Source organism: Carcharodon carcharias, chromosome 7 (assembly GCF_017639515.1).
Source record: "Carcharodon carcharias isolate sCarCar2 chromosome 7, sCarCar2.pri, whole genome shotgun sequence".
Taxonomy (NCBI): domain Eukaryota; kingdom Metazoa; phylum Chordata; class Chondrichthyes; order Lamniformes; family Lamnidae; genus Carcharodon; species Carcharodon carcharias.
The window spans coordinates 29136820-29156339 of NC_054473.1; the positions used below are offsets into that span (position 1 = coordinate 29136820).

The 19520-nt window shown below is 40.0% G+C and overlaps 1 protein-coding gene across 1 annotated transcript in view; it reads left to right on the plus strand.

Moving 5' to 3' along the window:
* Positions 1-457: 457 nt before the first annotated feature.
* Positions 458-19520, plus strand: part of slc6a1b (solute carrier family 6 member 1b) — a 44508-nt gene continuing 25445 nt past the window's right edge. Inside the window, exons 1-11 of the mRNA XM_041191248.1 lie at positions 458-706; positions 1170-1301; positions 1875-1975; positions 2286-2395; positions 2527-2659; positions 3690-3824; positions 3921-4024; positions 5814-5938; positions 7747-7859; positions 9894-10025; positions 14992-15094. Of these exons, the coding sequence (XP_041047182.1) occupies positions 472-706; positions 1170-1301; positions 1875-1975; positions 2286-2395; positions 2527-2659; positions 3690-3824; positions 3921-4024; positions 5814-5938; positions 7747-7859; positions 9894-10025; positions 14992-15094 (1423 nt within the window). The 5' untranslated portion in view covers positions 458-471. The remainder of the gene's footprint in view (positions 707-1169; positions 1302-1874; positions 1976-2285; positions 2396-2526; positions 2660-3689; positions 3825-3920; positions 4025-5813; positions 5939-7746; positions 7860-9893; positions 10026-14991; positions 15095-19520) is intronic.

Here is a 19520-nt window from a genome sequence, read left to right on the forward strand (position 1 = left end):
AAACCGCCTCTTTTTTTTCCGAAAAAGGTTTTCTTGTAAAGAACTGGAAAACAATGAATAGTTAGGATGGCCTCAGGCTCACGGTGGATTGGGCTCCGGAATCGAACAGCGACGGTTACTGTTTTTTTTAGGCAAACTCTAAAATGAGGGGGATGTGTCCCAATGCCATCAATATAGGCAAAGCGAGGGCAGAGTGAAAGCACGTGCCTTTGACTGTTTCTGTCGTTACCAACTCTAGCCTTGCATCTCCTTGTCTTCTTCCAGCATCTCTCCCATCTGGCTACATCTGGCTGCGAATTCAGCCATTCCACAACCGGCCACGTCCGGCTGCCGATCCGAAGTCGTCTCCGTTCGTTTCTATATTTTCTCACCTGTACCTGCTCACACAGAACCGCGAAGCTGCTTTCCACGTGGTCTGGTGCTGAAAATTTCCGACCAACCCCCAGACGCTCGGCGCCCAAACTCAAAGGTATGGCGACCAACGGGGCAAAAACCCCCGACGGGCAAATTTCCACCGAGCTGCACGACGCCCCCACCTCGAACGATAAACCGAAAACTCTGGTGGTGAAGGTGCAAAAGACTAGAGCCATCCCCGAGCGGGAGAAATGGGGAGGAAAATTTGACTTTCTGCTGTCCTGTATTGGCTATGCAATTGGTCTGGGAAATGTGTGGAGGTTTCCTTATCTTTGTGGGAAAAACGGCGGAGGTAAAAAAAGAACTTTTCATTTCACAATACACTTTCTAAATAAACCAAATACTTTAAACAAACATATGCCGAAATATCGCATCTTTCGTGGATTCGAATTTTTAAAAACTAGAGTCACTTGTACCTTAATTATCAAAGCCCTATGCAAATATACTGAGATAAAATATTCCCAACAAATTACTGCATCAATTTTACATGTGAAATTGGAATAGTGAAATCCAGGTGTATATCCAATTAGACTTATATTTTCTAACCGAGTGCATTCTTTTAAGTCCGAGAAAAGTAGTAATGCAACACATTTTAACGCGGTGATTAAGGTATATTGGTGGCATGACCAACCCTTTACATGTACTTTACATATGAGACTATTCATCAAGTATCTGGATCTTGCCAGTTCTCCTGGATTTTGAGAGGCTGCCTATTCCCCATCAATTCCTAACGTGCCGTTCCTTGTTCTCCAAAGGGGCCTTTCTCATTCCCTACTTCTTGACGCTGATCTTCGCTGGGATGCCAATCTTCCTCCTGGAATGCTCTCTGGGCCAGTACACATCTGTCGGAGGGCTCGGTATTTGGAAACTGGCGCCAATGTTCAAAGGTATGGTCTAAATCAGCACCGAGAGCAGGAGCGTCGCATATTTCTAAGCGGATCGCAGTGTAGGGAAAACAAAAACGATGTCATTGGGAAATCCAGTATATGGCTATTCCCTGCCTGATATAAGGGGGAAGGATTGTTCTCTATATAACGGCATTCTAACCTAATTCAAAACGATTTCTCTACAAAGAGCGGCGGTGGTAATGCTTTCACCATCGTTTACAGCCACTGTCATGGATTTATTATGAAGGAGCTGTTATGAAATCCACACACAAAGTATTAATGTTAATATCTCAGTGGCACATCAGTCCGAGTGTCATTGCAATCGTTGGAGCCAATGTAGTTTGAATTTTTCCAAGTTGAAGAAGAAGCCAACCAGCTTCACAGGAGGTATCTCAGGTGCCAGTAACACTGTGTATTTCACTTTGCATTTCATAAAGTCTTCCCTGGAAGCCCTTGTCAGGCGCGGCCGCCTGTGTTAACGCGCTCCACACTGTAGGGATGAATGGCACAACCTGTTGTATTCACCTGCTCGGTTTAACATTTCGGGTTTCTCGATATGTCTTCTGTTTACAGGCGTGGGTCTCGCAGCAGCAGTCCTCTCTTTCTGGCTAAACATCTACTACGTCGTCATAATTGCTTGGGCCATTTATTACTTGTATAATTCTTTCACATCAGTAAGTTGTTTCTGCTTCTCTTTGAGCGCGAGTTAAGCTCCCTTGGCTCTAAAAAAAAGTTCACTTGGTGTTAACGTAACCATATTCTCATTCTCGAACACAGCTAAACACTCCGCCACCCTGAATTAATATATAGTGAGTGACAACTGGAGGGGGAAGTATCACATATATGATAACTGTAATCATATGGCGGGTTTGGATTGAACTGGCAAATAAAAGCTACAAGCAATGAAGATTAATTGGTGAACATGTAAATGGCGCGTTGTTGAAAAACAAACAAAAAAAATCAATTCTAACGTTTCGTAAACAGGATCTTCCCTGGCAAAGTTGCGGTAATCCATGGAACACAGAGAACTGTTTCTCAAACTACAGCATGACCAATGCAACTAACCTCACCAGCCCAATCGTGGAATTCTGGGAGTAAGATGGCTTTTACCTCTTTGGATTTTTCGGGGTGTTTTTTTTTTGTTACCAATTTAAAGTTTACTTTAAGAAAAATGCTAGGTCAAGGATGAAACATGTTATTGAGGAACACATAACTATATCCACAGACGAAACATGCACCAGTTAACAGATGGATTGGATGAGCCTGGACAAATCCGACCGCCTCTTGCAATAACACTGGCCATCGCCTGGGTTCTTGTGTATTTCTGTATTTGGAAAGGTGTCAGCTGGACGGGAAAGGTAAACTCATTCCTTAGAGAACAATTCTCGAGCATGGTTAGTCCAGCGGCATGAAACTAGTTGAAATCACATGACGTTAGGATGTCCCCTCATTACCTCCTATCTGTTTTTGGTAATGGTTTGTAACATGGACCAGATATATATTTGGTGCTGAAAGACGCCATTCGGCCCATGGTGCTTGTGCTGGCTTTTCACTAGAGCAAACCAAAACGGCATTCTTTCCATTTCCCTGTTAGTTCAAAGGACTTTTTTTGTGGCCTCACCACCTCCAACCGTAATCATTCTTTACACAACAGATAAAGGACATCTCCCACTCCAGGCACCGTGCCCTAAGATTGGCCCGTGGTCATGCTTGGCCAGTACTGCAGTGGTTTGCTGTTGCTTTCGGCTGGCCAGGTGTCTCTCCTGCCCTTACGACCTGGATTTGCAATTTGATCATTAACCTGCTTAGCCAGTTACGCACTGGCCATCAAATCCCCCAGGGGCACTGGAACCTGGAGCTTCCAACTCAGAGGTGGGCAAGCTCCCCACAGCCGTCAAAAGTAGCTACTGATGAGCAATGGTCTCGGGGTCTGCAAAAATACGGACATCCATTTTCACAGCCTCACGCTCCAACCATCCATGATCCCCTATCATCACCATCATACATATTAACGGATGCAAGTTGTATAATTTATATAATTCCAACTTTTCCCTATCCGGTAGACCTAAGGCCTGCCTTCCCAATGAAATTACAACGGTCTCGTTGGAATTAATAGTGGCAGGAATCTAATAAAGGCTTCACGAGACAATTAAAACTTTGAAGATGTTATATGCTGCTCAGAACATCACACCAAAGATGTGAACATCTGACAACCAGGACTTATACTTAATTAGCATATTTTATTGCACGAATCTATTAGTATTAATCCTTTGAAAAAATAATGTATTAAAAATCTATAATACCAATAGTTTTTAATCTAATCCTGATATCGATAAAGTAGATAAAAAATTACCACGATCTTCCTAAACGCTCCGTGTCTTTTCACAGGTAGTTTATTTTTCTGCAATCTACCCCTATGTTATGCTTCTTATCTTGTTTTTCCGTGGAGTGACACTGCCTGGGGCCCGTGAAGGAATTCTGTTTTACATAACCCCCGATTTCAGCCGCCTTTCAGATTCAGAGGTATGTTAGCAGCAATCTTGATGTTTAGCTCTCTTATAAAGAGGGAAACGAAGCCACTTTAATTACTGTGCACCATCTCGACCATTTCTCTCACAGGTATGGCTGGATGCAGCTACACAGATATTTTTCTCATACGGCTTGGGACTTGGCTCTCTGGTGGCGCTTGGAAGCTACAACACCTTTCACAATAATGTTTACAGGTAACACACCCCTACAGCTGTCATTGTTATAAATCGCATATTATACTGACAGTATTCTTTCCCAGAAAAAAATACAGAATCACGCAGCACAGAAGGAGGTCGTTCGGCCCACCGTATCCATGCCAGCCCTTTGAAAGAGCCATCCCTTTGCCGTGTTCTTCTCCCATTGTCCTGCAATGCTTTCCTTTTTGAGTACGTTTCCCGCTCTGTTGGTAGTCAACGCAATCTTGGGACCCATCACCTCAGATACCATGTATATACCTCACCAACTTTAATTTACTTTCTTTGCAGTCATTCGAATTTGTCATTCAGATGAATATTTTGCACTCATCTCTAACCCCCATTATGCAAACCCTCTCCCCCTCCCCTCCCCCACCCCACTCCCATTATTCCTACGGAGGGGAGTACCTCCCGATTACAATGCTTTTCATCCAAAGGTCTGATGAATCATTTATCCTTTGGGAATAAGTCATTTGAATTAATTATTGTCTGAGTTCCATTAATGATGTACAGAATTGAATTGTAGAAATTTATAGCACAGGAGACCATTCAGCCCATTGTGCCGATGCCAGCCAGCAAGCAGCTGTCTAGCCAAATCCCACTTTTCAGCTCTCTGTCCATAGTCTTGTAGGTTAAGGTGCTTCAAGTGCATATCCAAGTACTCTTTAAATGTTAGGAGGGTTTCTGACCCTACCACCCTCTCAGGCAGCGAGTTCCAGATCCCCACCACCCTCTGTCAATATTTCCTCAAATCCCCTCAAAACCTCTTAGCTCTTAACCTAAATCTAGGCCCCCTGGTTATGGATCTATCAACCAAGGCAAATAGAGCCTTCCCATCCATTCTATATAAACCACCCATAATTTTATACACTTCAATTAGTTCTTCCGTTAGCCTCCTCTGTTCCATAGAAAACAACCCTAGTGTATTCAATTTTTCCTCATAATTAAAACTCTTCAACCCAGGCAATATCCTTGTAAATCTCTCTGTATCCTCTGTAGTGCAATCATATCTTTCCTATAATACAGCAAGGTTAAATCCAAGTCCCCAATTTTGGTATGGTTTGATCCATTAAAAAAGGATTTTCTCATTTCATTAAAACCAGCTGGACTATGTCACTTGTTCGTATTGGCAAGATTAAAGACTGTTGAGCATGTTTTTGATTTAAATTGAGGGAACCTAACCTTTAAAATCAATGTTTAATGCACATCAATGCCTTGTTTGGCAATAGTGTTGTAAAGAGGTGGCTTATTATGATGCTCACTTCAAAATTAGATCAGTCATTTGGGGTTGGTTCTCACTCCTGTGCTACCCATTGCTGGATGTGGCTGTGCCTTTACTTTCTCCAAGTTGTTCCATTGACACAAATGGAGACCCCGATAGAAGTCAGTCAACATTTGTGGTTTGAAATCATGTAAAGTTATTTGTATCCACCTCACAAATAAACTCAAACTAGATCATGAGTAAACTGCATTAGAGAAGACAAGAAACTGATCTGCTTCCCCAGCCTTTGTCAATGCCATTACCAACTGCTTGAAGGTGCATAGGGGCCGCTTGTTGTTGAGATTCATCCATTTTACTCCTGACCCATTGAGAAATTGTTTTCCTCCACTAAATGTTCCTATTAAATGTCAGCAACTCAATAGTTTGCTGAATCATAAGCAGGGATCCAAGTCCCACTACTCCATGGATTTACGTGTTGGTGCTACATTGTTGCTGCCCCCAAAATAATTCAGTAACATTACATGCTCTAGAGACAAAAGCAATGTTTCTTTTCTCTCCTTATTTCAGGGACTCAATTATCGTCTGCTGTATAAATTCCACCACCAGTATGTTTGCCGGTTTTGTCATTTTCTCTATCGTGGGCTTCATGGCCCATGTGACAAAAAGATCAATAGCGGACGTGGCTGCTTCAGGTATGTTAATCCCATGCCTATGCTGTTTTGCAGGGTAAATTCATCGCTAATGTACAGATTTAGACCTACCTTGACCTTATTGTAACAATAAAAGTATGGGTCACATCTTTCATGCCATTCCTGAATGATGCTAGTGAATATCTGATATTGTATACAAGACATTATTTTTTCCCTGATGCCTGCCCTCTAAAAGAGATTTCCGATGGCTTGGTATTTGAACTTCATTGATAAAACGTCATGCCCATTTCTGAGTTTGGGAGTACCTTTTGCACTTCTTTACTGAATGTGCTACCTTCTCTCATCTTCTAAATTCTCAAGGATAGCAGAAATATTTGTTCCTCTAACTTTAAACGAATTTCGCTCCCAAAAGGAACCATTCCCAAAATCTACTCTTGTGACGTGAGCTCTTCATTATGCCACTGAAGAGGAAGAACTTTTCCGGGGTCATTGCACATACTGTCACTCACACAAAAGACAATTTGCTGGCCACTAGGGACTGTTTTACAAAATAACTGTGAAATGATTTAGCCTTATAATCAACCTGAGGAAGCTGGAAGCGATCTATCTGCCTGTGTCCAGGACACGGACTCTCCAACCTCCATCAACATTAAGAGTACCACACTGAAATCTGTGACATTTCCTTGTCTGGGGTAGACCAGTAGTTGGATAATAGGCTTGGAAATTTGCAGCCATATCTAAAGGGCAAGTCTATAGAAATGGAGAACTTTTAGAGTCAACATGACATTAGGTTGAAAATGAAAATTAAAGTTCATCATGCTGCTAGGTGTAAAGTCGCTGCACTTGAATTGCACAACAATTGCATAGTTATAACCACCACAATGAACTGGAGAAGTTTCGTGTGCAATATTCTGACACCATTCTTCATGGTCAATTATATGCTGAGATTCAACACTGACATCTTCATCAGGGAAGCAACAGCCAGCATTGACCACATGTTGCTGTAAATGTAAATGAGATATGAAAATGCCATATAGCAGACTTCTTAAAATGAGTTACATGAAGAGAAACACTCCCTTGATGACCAAACTAGAAGATCAAGCAAGAACAGAAGAACAAAATCTGAAGTTGGAATGTCCAGATACTAGTTTTTATTGCTATGCTTTTGGGAGGACCTAAAAACCTTAGGCTACAGATCTGAGACTAATACTCTTGCAATCATCATCGTTATTACAGTTAGATTGCCAATATTGTATGCTCATTAAATCTGTCAAATTGAATGTATATTTCGTGCACATAAAATACAGTGTTGAATTCAGACAGGTCCTAATGTAATGGTGGCCAGTCAATGTACAGAGTCATGCTTTCCTTTAGAGAAAAGGTATTTGAATGAGGTGCAATATCCAATCAGTTGTAGAACTCTCACTCACTTTTCCAGTTGTAGAACACTTATGCATGTGAATTCTCCTCACAACCATTTGAAATATGTCATATGAGATGTTTTGAAAACTACCTCAATTTTATGTGCCTAGAAAATAGCCAAAAAGCCAAGGAAAAGTATTATGGGATATAAAATTTGTTAGCTTTTCTGGAGATTAACACCACTTTGATTAATATGAACTTTGCAGCATTTTAATGGGTTGAGTCTTGATCATAAACCTGTACATGGTCTGTGCATGGATAATATTTTCTCACTGAATGCTTTTTAATGCTTTTAGCTCTTTTAATAGTGTATTCCTTTTAATAGTGAAAATTAGCTTAATTGAATTATATTACAACATTTTTAATATTATCCATGTTTGCTCTTGAAAATAAGACAGATAATACTTGATCTTTTTTTCTTTTCTAAGGACCTGGCCTGGCTTTTTTGGCATACCCTGAGGCAGTGACACAATTACCAATATCTCCATTATGGTCTATTCTTTTCTTTTCAATGTTACTTATGCTTGGGATTGACAGCCAGGTAAGCTCTAGTTTTAGCCCTTTATGTTTTATTTTATCTGATAGATCAGTAATAAAAATTGTCGGTTGTTCACTTTTAAATTGCATTAATTGTCAGGTAGTTCTTTTTTTGATTAATTGCATTAATTCATTACATTTTTAAAAGAAAATAAAAATGGTGCAACAAGGATACTTGTACATATTTTCTGAACAGCTGTTACTAATAACATTTAAAATGTGTTCAATATAGTTAAACGTTCAAAAATTATGCTGTTTGAACAAATTTGAACTGTTAGACTTACAGCGAAACATGCATTTCACATTACACTTAAGCAAAAACAAGTTAATTACATTTTATACTACAATACAGAATTACAACTCTACATTTATAGAGCCGGTAGGTTTAACCAGAGATGAATCCTGCCATTTGCTCGAAATATTCTATGTGAATCTAATGATTTAGGGGGATAAATACCAAAAATGCCTTTACTGATTGTGTCTGACAGGTGCAGACATATCCAAGCCTTGCCTCAGCAACACATCAGCACTGGACAGCCTCCTGTTGCTATGGGTAACACTGCTGATTACCCCTGGCTGTGTTCTTGCTGCAAGCTCTAGGATGAAGTGCTGTAATAAAAATCGCATTTCTTAGTAAAATCAATGTTTTGTGTGTCAACGGTAGTCCAAGTTAGGCTGTCTAAATATGCCAGTGTGAAGAATTGTTCTATTCACAATGTAAGCTTCCAATGAAAAAAATGCACTGTAAAACCGTCTAAATAAATTCATGCTCGGTGCACAGGCTGAGAAGGGTTCCATGTAAGATAAGAAGATGGGTTTGGCAGATGGCAAATGCAGCAGTGTGGTCAACATTTAACAACAAGAGTGACTGCAGCAGACAATTACTTTTTTGTAACATTTGCCAATATTCACATAGGAAAGTGAAGACATTCTGGGGCACACTGCCCTGGATGATTTTGCTGCAAAACAGATTAGAAAATTGATTTGTCCCCAGGTTTTGAGGTAAATATATTTTATTAAAAACAACTAATAAATATTTAAAAGATAGAATTTGAGGGGAGACATTTTCTTCTTTCAACATTATTACTGTAAGACAGTTCAATGTTGATCTTGCTGAACCATGTACTTTGTTTCTTCAGCTATAGGTTCATATACCAACATGCTCAGCATATATTGGAGTAGTAAGATGCAAACTTGCATATGCCACTCTGCACATAGTGAGTTCCCAAACTCAGGTGTGCTAACAGGTGGAGAAGTTGAGTGAAGGTTAGATACATTACCACTAGGCTGAAGAGCAAATCACCTTGAGTTTCTGTTATTCACCTCTCTGCATCCAGTCACAGAGTCAGATTTCCAGAAGTCATGGAGCTCAATGTACAAATTTAAAGAACAGTAGGCAAATGACAACAGGGTGTTGACTTACATATACAAGTGTAAACACATGCATTAACATGAAAAAACTATTGCAGAACTTTTCTCCACACTTATTGTAAAAATACTATTTGGCCAATTTGCCTTTCCATAATTTTGTTTGGAGGTTGTTTGTGGGACAGCCATGAAGACTTGTGTGAGAGAAGGAGAAGATGATGAAAAGAGAGGAAAAATATTTTACAGGTTGAGTAATATAAAAGATTGCAAATTTATTCAGAGAACAGACTGACACTCAATGGAAACAAAAGAGGAAAATAAATTTAAAATCAAAATTAGGTCAAAGCATGAAGAAAGCAAAAGGCAGCCATTGGAAAGGGGCTGAAGCAGTTTTCACTCAAAAGCTATTCTCTATCTTTGATTAGGACCCTGCCACTTGTAAAATGCATCGTCTTCAGATTATTGACTAACTTCTGAATACGGTGCTGTCAAGAAGTTACAATGATTACTGATTTGATAATAGGGAATGCATAAGTTTATACATTTTATTTTATTTTTGTAAATAAGCTTTTGCATTTATAATTGAGCTCTTTCAGTTTACAAACAAAAGCTTACCTAATCTAACAGAAAAATAAACTGACATTCATTTGCAATACTTATTAATTTTCAGTTTTGCACAGTAGAAGGCTTTATAACAGCTTTGGTGGATGAGTTTCCCAAATTGTTACGAGGAAGAAGAGAAATTTTCATTGCTGTGGTCTGTGTTATTTCATATTTGATTGGACTCTCAAACATTACCCAGGTAAATTGCAATAAATTTCATGAAGCTGTATTAAGTATGAAGTTTCTAGGTTTAAGCTGATTTCTAACTGAAAAAGTGACAGATACACTGTAACATTTTGCTGCTGTGGTTATCTGACTATGATTTTGGCTCCGCTGAAATTGAAACAATGCAACCTACAGCGTCTCTATATAAAAATATTATTTTAATGGATATTTATGACATTCTGGACATCACAGAGCCAAGTTTAACTGCAATCACTCAGTGTAAATGGGACAGTAGCAGGTCAAAAATGTAATCGGGTCACTTACTGCCATGTTTATGCTGCATTCCGGCCATCACCATTTTAGTAAGAGCCTTTGGCTTGGCTGCCAGAGTGCCCATCTCTTTCACTCTTATTATGAATATTGGCATCCTATGAAATATATCAGACTCCGACTGAAAATCTGATGGACAAATAGAGTGTGCTACCATGCAGTTCCACCCTTTTTGTTGGCATTGAGCAGTGGAACTTAAAGGCCCCACTAAAACACTCCTGTCTGCTACCAGTCCTTGCATGTCATTCCCCACAGCCTCAGCCAGCTGATGCCACATAGGAAATAACTACTGTAATGCCCTGCCCGTCCAGTGAGTTGCGCTGGAGCACTTTTAGTATGTGCAACTTATTAGATTGATGCAAATGAAGACCTTGGAATGGCATTGGCCTTTTCCAGCCCATTAGCTACTGGTTTCTCACCAAAAGTTAAAAATCAACTCTGCATCTGGGAGCATCAGAAATATATGTCTACAAGAGTGCAGTCATTTCAGATAGTTTCTTCAGAGCGAGAGCTGAAAATTTACAAAGAAATCTTCAAAATTCCCTTGCAAACAACAGTTAATCCCTAACTGATTCAGGGGCCAGGATTCTATGGCCCCGCCCACCCCACGGGATAGTATGGTCCCGCCAAGCTGAATGGAGTTTTAGATGGCACAGCGTATCTGCCGGGGGGAGACACGCCTTGGCGCGGCTGTGAAATCCTGGCCAGGATTTTTTATTCACAGAAGTTAAACTTTCTGGGCTGAATTTTCCCCCCGTCGGGGGTGGGAAGTTGATGGGCGGGCATGTATGAGCGCACTTCCGATTGGCGATCCCGATCAGAGGCACAGCGCCATTTTACGTGGGCGGGCCAATTAAGGCCCACTCAGCGTGAAGTCTGCACAGAAGCGATATGCGTTCCCTGTGCAGGTGGGGGGGGGGGGGGATCCCAAAATCAAGAGTGCGCTCTTTCTAGCATGCGCACGAAAGAGTGCACTCATTTCCCTGAGGCTAAGTGCAGTCTGTAAATGTAAAAAAGACAAAAATACAAAAATAAAATTTCCCTTACATATCCCTTCATGTGACACTGTCACATGAGTTGGGACATGTCCATAATTTTTATACAATCTTTATTAAAAATTTTTAAAGCCTACATGAAACTTCATCCCACTCATAGACGAGGTTTCATGATTTTTCTAGTTGCCGCCGGGCCTCCTGGCCTGCCCACCAACCTTAAGGTTGGACAGGCAGATCCTTTCATTGCTTAATTGACCCTGTCAATGGCCTCAATTGGCCATTGACAGGTTGGCGGGTGGGCAGCTGATTTTGCTGCGCTCCCACTTTCCTGAAAATTTAAATCGAACACAGTGATGTCAAGAGTTCTCCCCAACGTCACCACGCGTCATTTTACATGCTGGCGAGCGGGCCCAACCCCCATTCACAGACTCATAAAATTCTGCCCTCTGACTTTAAAGGGACTGGTATGGTTAAATATATTTGTACTTTACCTGGTATCATTACAAAACAGCACATTGTCTGATTTCCTATAAACAACCCTATGATAACGCTGCCACAGTGCATTTCAAATTTAAACGATATATGAAAATTAAAAATCCCGCATTCAGACCTAAATGTTTTTGCTAAAACGGTATCACTTGACTCTTTTTAAAAGAACGGTTTCACTGGATAATTTACCTAAATAACGGGCAGAGCTTTCTGAGGGCTCTGTCCCACTGGCCTCCAAATCAGCATGATGCCTTGCTAAAATGCTTCTGTCCATTAACTTACAAGACAAGGGGCCTCGGGAAGTTCTGTCCACCATGTGGTGCATGGTGGAGACATGCAACCCATGAGATTAATCAGGGAAGACTCCAGTAATAACAAAAATTGAAAAAACAGTGAGGGTCACTGTCATTATTTTAAATATTGTGATTTTAATGAAAGGTCTAGTAATTCTCAAAATTAACAAAGTTTACTATTCCTAGTTTAATTGAAGTTAGTTTCGAATGTGTAATTGGATGGTAAAGAAGGTTATTAAAATGTCCTTTATCTGGTCTAGAATGAGCATTGAAAGCTTCCTTCCTGTGAGGAGTCCAAACAAAGTGTGTTTGTATTATCTAAATCCAGTTCTTAATGGGTTTGAGGCAATAGCACATAAATTGCTTGTGTTTGTCCAGATAGTGATTGACAATGCCACTTAGACTGCTATGGGAGTAGCCATTTGCACTAGTGGAATAGCAGTTGTTCTTCTGAGGCTAGGGTAAGGACTTGGGCAGTCTAAAGATTTTTTTTCCCTTACTTTAAATATTTTAAATATGTGAAAATTTGATACAGAGTTCAAAAAATGTCAGATTTCAGAACTATCAAAAACAATGCAGTTAGCAGCTTTGAGCAACATTTCATATTTTCAAAATCTGTTCAAAAAGCATTAAAATGTATCTGTCCCTTTTTCAAACCAAAGCTGAGGAAATGTACAGAATCGAGGGTGTTACAGCACAGAAATAGTCAACTCAATCAAAAATGTTTTCCCTGATGCTTTTCCCCAACATGAGCCATCTTTTCTAATACTACTCTCTTCCCATACTTTCTAGTATTTCTCCTTATCAAGCAATTGACTGTTTCCCTTTTGAATAATTTATTGACTTTATTTCAATAATTGTTTGCAGCAAAGAATTTGACATTCAAATTATTTTCTGCATGAAGTTTTTTTCCCCCTAGCCATGCTTCTAATTCTTTTCAGATTAACTTAAATTTGTCCCACGTTGTTTCCACACACTGATCAATGGAAACAATTATTACGATTTACCCTGTCAAAGCCTTTCATAATCTTGAAGATGCTTTTCAGGTCATTCATTAACCTTCTCATTTTCAGTAAAAAAGCCCTAACTTCTTAAGTTTCTCTTCATTACCCTATTGAACTGACCCCTCATGAAACTATTTCTTCAACTGCTTTTATTCCTTCTTATAATGGATGACTAAAATTCTACTCAATACTCCAACAGGGCCTAACGACAAAGTACTGCTTTAACATGACTTCCTTGCTCTTGTATTCTGTGCCTCTGGGTATAAAATCAAGTATTCTGTTTGTCTTCACTTGGCCTTATCCACATGAGCCACAAACTGTGCTTCTGCACACCAAGGTATATCAGATCCTCTCCAATTTTTGAATTCTTACCATTCAAGCTGTTCTTCTTTAGCAATTCTATTATCTGCTCCTTTAGTTCCAAATTTAATCTAATCTCTCTATTCATCCATGGAACACTAGCCTTTGATATACCTTACGCTTATCATTTGGATCAGAACAAGTGACAGAATAATCTTTTCCCCGTTTTTTTCCTTAATGCAATGTACATCGTGTGTTCCCTTTCCATCTCCTGCTTAACTGTTTCTTATTGCTGATTTCTGATTCTATTTGTAGCATACATACATTGGGAAAACAATTTTTTGAATGTCCAAACTAGATTTCATCAAGACCAGAAAATGGTGGGTAGAATTTTCCCCCTATCGGAGGGGTTGTGCGGGGGTGGGGGCAGGGGCGGGCGCAGGTAGGCGCAGAGCCGATCGGCACCCCTGATTGGGTCCACACCGCCATTTTACGTGGGTGGGCCAATTAAGGCCCGCCCAGTCTGACATGCGCTGGGAAGTGCTGTGCAGCAGAGGTGCCTCAGGGAAATTAGTTTTAAGTTTAAACAGTCTAATAAAGTGTTGTTATAATTTTTATGACATGTCCCCTCATGTAAAACTGTCACTTGAGCTGGGACATGTGCATCAATTTTAATAAAAAATTTTCTGAAAATTTTAAATCATTCATGAAACCTCATCCCGCCCATGGATGAGGTTCCATGAAAAATGCGAAGGCCGCCTGGGCTCTTCACCTGCCCGCCAACCTTAAGCTTTCTGAATCGGCTTAATTAGTTCATTAATGGCCTTAACAGGACTTTGACAGTCTGCCTAACTGAAAATCTAAACGACGCTCGGTGATGTCAGGACGCACGCCCGACATCACCCCGTGTCATCTTACACCTCAGCGAGCGGGCCCCGCCCCCTCTTGCCGAGCCAAAGATTCAGCCCAGTATGTTTGATATGTCATAGTTAGGCCAAACAAACTAGCATTGAAATTAAGGTTAATAGTTACTTGATTTCAATAGAATACATGTTTGGCACATAAGTGTAGTATAATTATATGGCAAATAAGTGTAGAAGTGCACAGAATTGGTCATAAGTTGCTGGCGTTGCTTAAATTAAAAACTGAGAGGTTTGAAAACAATATTTAGTAGGAGTATAATTCTTCTCAGATCTTTCCACGGGAATGCAGTAGAGAAAATGATAATTATTAACCATCATTAGTCACAATGTCACAATGGGGTTAATAATGTTTCCGTGCCTATGCACATAGGCACCTGAAGCAGCTATAAATTTGTCAGAGGTATTGTACAAAATGTATTAATGGTAACTTTATTTTTGTGATGTGAAGCTGTGCATATATTGCAAGCTTATTTTAAACAGAATTATCCAAAGAACAGCTATAGTCAGGCTAGTTAATCTGCCAATTATATTTAGGATAGGTAAAGACATGCAACTAAGGTGTCAGTTATAATCTACAATTGGTGTACAACTAGGAGATGCTGAAGAATGATGAAGATTGAAAAAATAAAAGCTATCTAAGCAATGTATTATCATTTTTTCCCCTAGGGTGGTCTGTATGTCTTTAAACTTTTTGACTACTACTCTGCTAGTGGAATGTCTTTGCTCTTTCTTGTTTTCTTTGAGACCGTCTCAATATCTTGGTGCTATGGTAAGAATTATACATCCTGATTTTTTTATATCATGAAACTTTCACTGTTAAAAGTATTTGAACCTATGTGAAAGACACCAATATTTTTTCCTTCAGCCATCATGAGGTTTCACCAAGCAGCTCAACCTTGAGGCCCAACACAGGGGGAGGGAAAAAAATTGATACCAAATAGTTTGATAGCAGGTCATTTCACTGAAGACCTAGTTCACACACATTCTGCAGAAGTTTATTAAAACAATTGGGGAACCAAAATTCAGCTATGTAATTGGGTTTGCTTCAGTGCATAATCAGAAATAACATCTAACCACATACAAGCATTTCAGGTAGCTGAGCCCTGCTTCCTCATACAACCTACTAATAGTACATTTTAATTACACTTATCCAGAAAAATCCTAGATTCTAATTTCCAAAGTATGCTTTTTTTTGTGTAATTTTACAACAGTTCCATCATGTCCATGAGGCTACATAGAATTTGTGTTCTAAAGAAATTGTAATTGTTTGAAGAGTTACAAGATTCATTGATTACAATCAATTCAAACCTTTAGTAGACGATCTCAATTAAATCCGTTTTCTGAAGCATTCATACTCACCGGCAGAATTTTTAGCTCAACGTGCGGGCGCGCGCCCAATCCTCTCAAGCGCGAAATAGCATGTGATGACGTCGGATGAGCGTCCCGATATCATCCCACACTCACGTGATATTTTGGCCGGCAGATGCGCGCAGAAATTGGAAGCATGCCCGCCAACAATCATGAGGACAACAAAGCTCCAAGGTTCCAATTGTCTCCCAATTTTTTGTGGTCCATCCAACCTTACAGTTGGCGGATGGGCAGGTCCGTCAGGTGGACTTTGCAATTTGATGAAAACTCATCCAAGAGCAGGATGAGGTTTCTGTTATTAATTTTTTTTAAAAATGAATGGACAGAATTTTCATCATGTATCTGCTCAGGCGACTGATTCTGACACATGGACGTTTTTTCTGGAATTTAAAATCGTTATTTATTGCTTTTAAATTTTTCAGCTCCCTAAGGCAGTTCTCTGCTTTCAGGGAGCTTTGATACCGTGTTCCCCCACGTCCATGCTTATATCAGTGCCCGCCCTCCTCCCACCCCTAACCCGGCAGCACTGAGCATTTCAGCGCGCATTTCATGCTGGCTGGCCTTTAATTGGCCAGCCAATGTGAAATTACGGTCAGGAGCCATTTGTGGGCAGCAGTCCATTCCCTAGCTGCTCCTGGGCCTGCCAATCGTGCCAGCACGCTGACCTAAAAATCCTGCCCTATGTTTTTAAAATAAAGGTATACATATTTTTATACATGTACAGAATAAATGACAGAATATTATTAGTCATTGGTACTCAGGTACTGATAGCAGATAGCATCAACACTATACTAGTTAGCTACATTATTGACACAAAGATTATTCTTTGCATGGGTAATGGGTAATAGAAGGAAATTGTAGGCAATGTTGAACATTTGTGTTGGGCTGCTTTTGTTGTTGTGTCCTCTCTTTGAAACTCGTCTCATCTCCCTGTTTTCTCATGAAGTTGGCTCAATCAGCAGCTAAGAGTAGCTCACATGACATCATCAAAGCAGGCACCTGAGTTGGCGCTCTTCACCACAAGCGGTTTGATCAGTATAGCATCATAGGCTGTACAGTTGCTTGTAACTGTAGTGGCAGCTGATTACCACTACAAAGAAGGAAATGTTCATATGCTCAGCAGGAGTGGTAATCTACTCTACATGAGAAACACAAATGTTTGATTGTTAATTTGACATTTAACATTGTAATCATCACATCCTCTTGGAATAGTGTTCAAAAATAGGAGCTACAGTTTTGCGTATCCCAGATCTAACTAACAGTCAACAGTTGGTCTTGACCATTTTGGCTAGTACTAGCCATCTCTCAATCAACTCAGTAGATCATAATTATGGAGGCCAATGATATTTCATTCATTTTTTTTTCAAAGTGGATTTGTTAAAGGATATAACTTGCAAATATCTCAATCTGAGGATTTGAAATGGAATAGAATTTCTGAATATAATTGGAATGACAAAACTCTCTTGAGAAACTCGGCATTGATGCTTTTATACTTGGATATAGAGTCAAAAAGATCATTGTTTGACTGCAATAAAAAAACAGACAGATTGGTACTATTGATGCCATTGCAGACTATCAATGTCAGGCAACCAAAAAAAAATCATCAATGTGTCAGACCATTTTTGGGTTGTATAAAACAAAAGATTGATTATTGACAGACTTACTGCAATCTGAATTTGCATTGAACGATGAGCACCCTTATTATGACCACAAGAGCATTTCCAACTTTTTCCCAGTTTAAGGACGTGGATTGTTTGCATTAGCTGCAATCCTCTCAATCCATGTCAAATCTGGTGGCATAAAAGTGAGTGATCAAGAAAGAAGGTTCTGTGACCAACTCAAAAAACTCAGGAGCTGAGACCATCCGAGCTAATTTTGATTGACAAACTACAGAACACAGTGGACTCCACCATTCTTGGCCTGGCAGATTAACTTTTGTAATCTTGTGCTTTTTACCTGCTATCTTGCCACCAATGTAAATGGTAACCTTCTTAAGTCAATCAACGTTTCACACTTTGTTCAAGCTATGATGTAGTTTTGTTTCACATCTTGGCTCATCTTGAAGGCCTGATGTGTGGCAGTAATACTGATCTTTGCAGCTGCTACCTTTACTTCATGTATTCTGTACTCATTTCCTCTTGACTACCATTTTCTCAATTCCAAGGAGAGAATTTTCTCCTCATTGGGGGGAAATGGGTGGGAGTAGGCGGGCGTGCAACTGATCGCCGCCCGCGATCAGCTGGGCACCACCATTTTGCGTGGGCGGGCCCAGCGTGACACACACCCGGAAGCACTAAGCGTTGCCTGTGCGGGTGGGGGGAGGAGGCTGAGTTGGGGCCTGTGTTCTTTTGCACACGTGCGCGAAAGAGCACAAAAATCTCCCTGACGCACAGAGCTGCCTCAGGGAAAATATTTTGATTTTTAAAATTTTAATGATGAGAAAAGAATTTTTAAGATATGTCCCCTCATGTGACAGTGTCACATGAGCTGGGACATGTCAATGAATTTTAGTTTAAAAATTTATTTAATTTATAAACCCTTCATGAAACCTCATCCCGCCCATGGACAAGGTTCCATGATAAATGCAAAGGCCGCCTGTGATCTTCGTCTGCCCGCCCATCTTAAGGTTGGACGGGCAGCTCCGTTAATGATCTTAACTGGAATCTAAATGGCCTTAATAGGTCTTTGACAGTTCGGAGTGGGCTGCATGCCCGCCGAACTGAGGATCTGAATGACGTGTGGTGACGTTGGGATGCACGTCCAACATCACCGCATGTCATTTTACGCGTCGGCGAGCAGGTCCTGCACCCATTCGCAGAACAGAAGATTCTGGCCCAAATGTATTTCTGGGCTAGTCTGTATATCCATTGTAGAAGAAAGTGGTCATTCCAGATGATAAGAACATCCTGCTAATGGTTCAGCTGGATGATGATGCTGCTTCAATCTTTAATATCCCAAGAGCTAAGCAACATTTAAGCACGTAATTCACAAACAAATTAGTTTGTGACATACACTGTGAGAACAAATGACAACTCTGCTGAGGGTTAAATTGTTATTTACTATTGTTGGAATACTTCTGACAATCAACATGAATGGCATTCGATAAAGATTCTTGCCAAGCTGCTGATTTTTGTTCCTAGTACCAAAGCATCATTCATTAAACAAAGGGGAATTTTGCCTTGATGTTGAATTCCCTGAAGAGAATGAACTGATCATTTTTTTTCTCACATAAACCGCCAAAAGGCAGCAGAGGATGCTTTGGAAATTGCCCAAGTGCATGAAGTACAGAACAAGAATTCCAGAAATGCTAGGAAATATTTATTGAATATTTTTTCTGGACAATCTATCTATAGACCTAAACATTTTACATCGGCAAATGTTCAGTAAGTTCAAAGTGCACAAAGCATGCTGATTAGCTCAAATTTCATATTTACTAAAAAAAACACTTGAACATTTGTATCAGTATCTCACAACAATTTTCCATACATTAAATTATCGACCCACCTTATCCTGAATTTTTTTCCAGATGTGCTTTTAAGCCACTGTGTTGATTGCCTACTGACCACACGATATGCCATCAAAATGAAATTTAAAACATAGTAAATAATAAGTTAATTAATCGTCACATTTGCCACCCTTCAGTGCCTGAAACAACATTTACCACCCCCAAGGCCTTGGCTACTGCTCTGATTTCCATTCTCAGAGCTTGCTTCATTCACTCTGACTTTGCAGCTCCAGAGCATATGTAACCTCAGTGCCTCAAGGAGGGTCAAGCCTCCAGTCATTAAAAAAAAAACTGCCAGGGTTCTGCCTAGGAGAAAAATAAA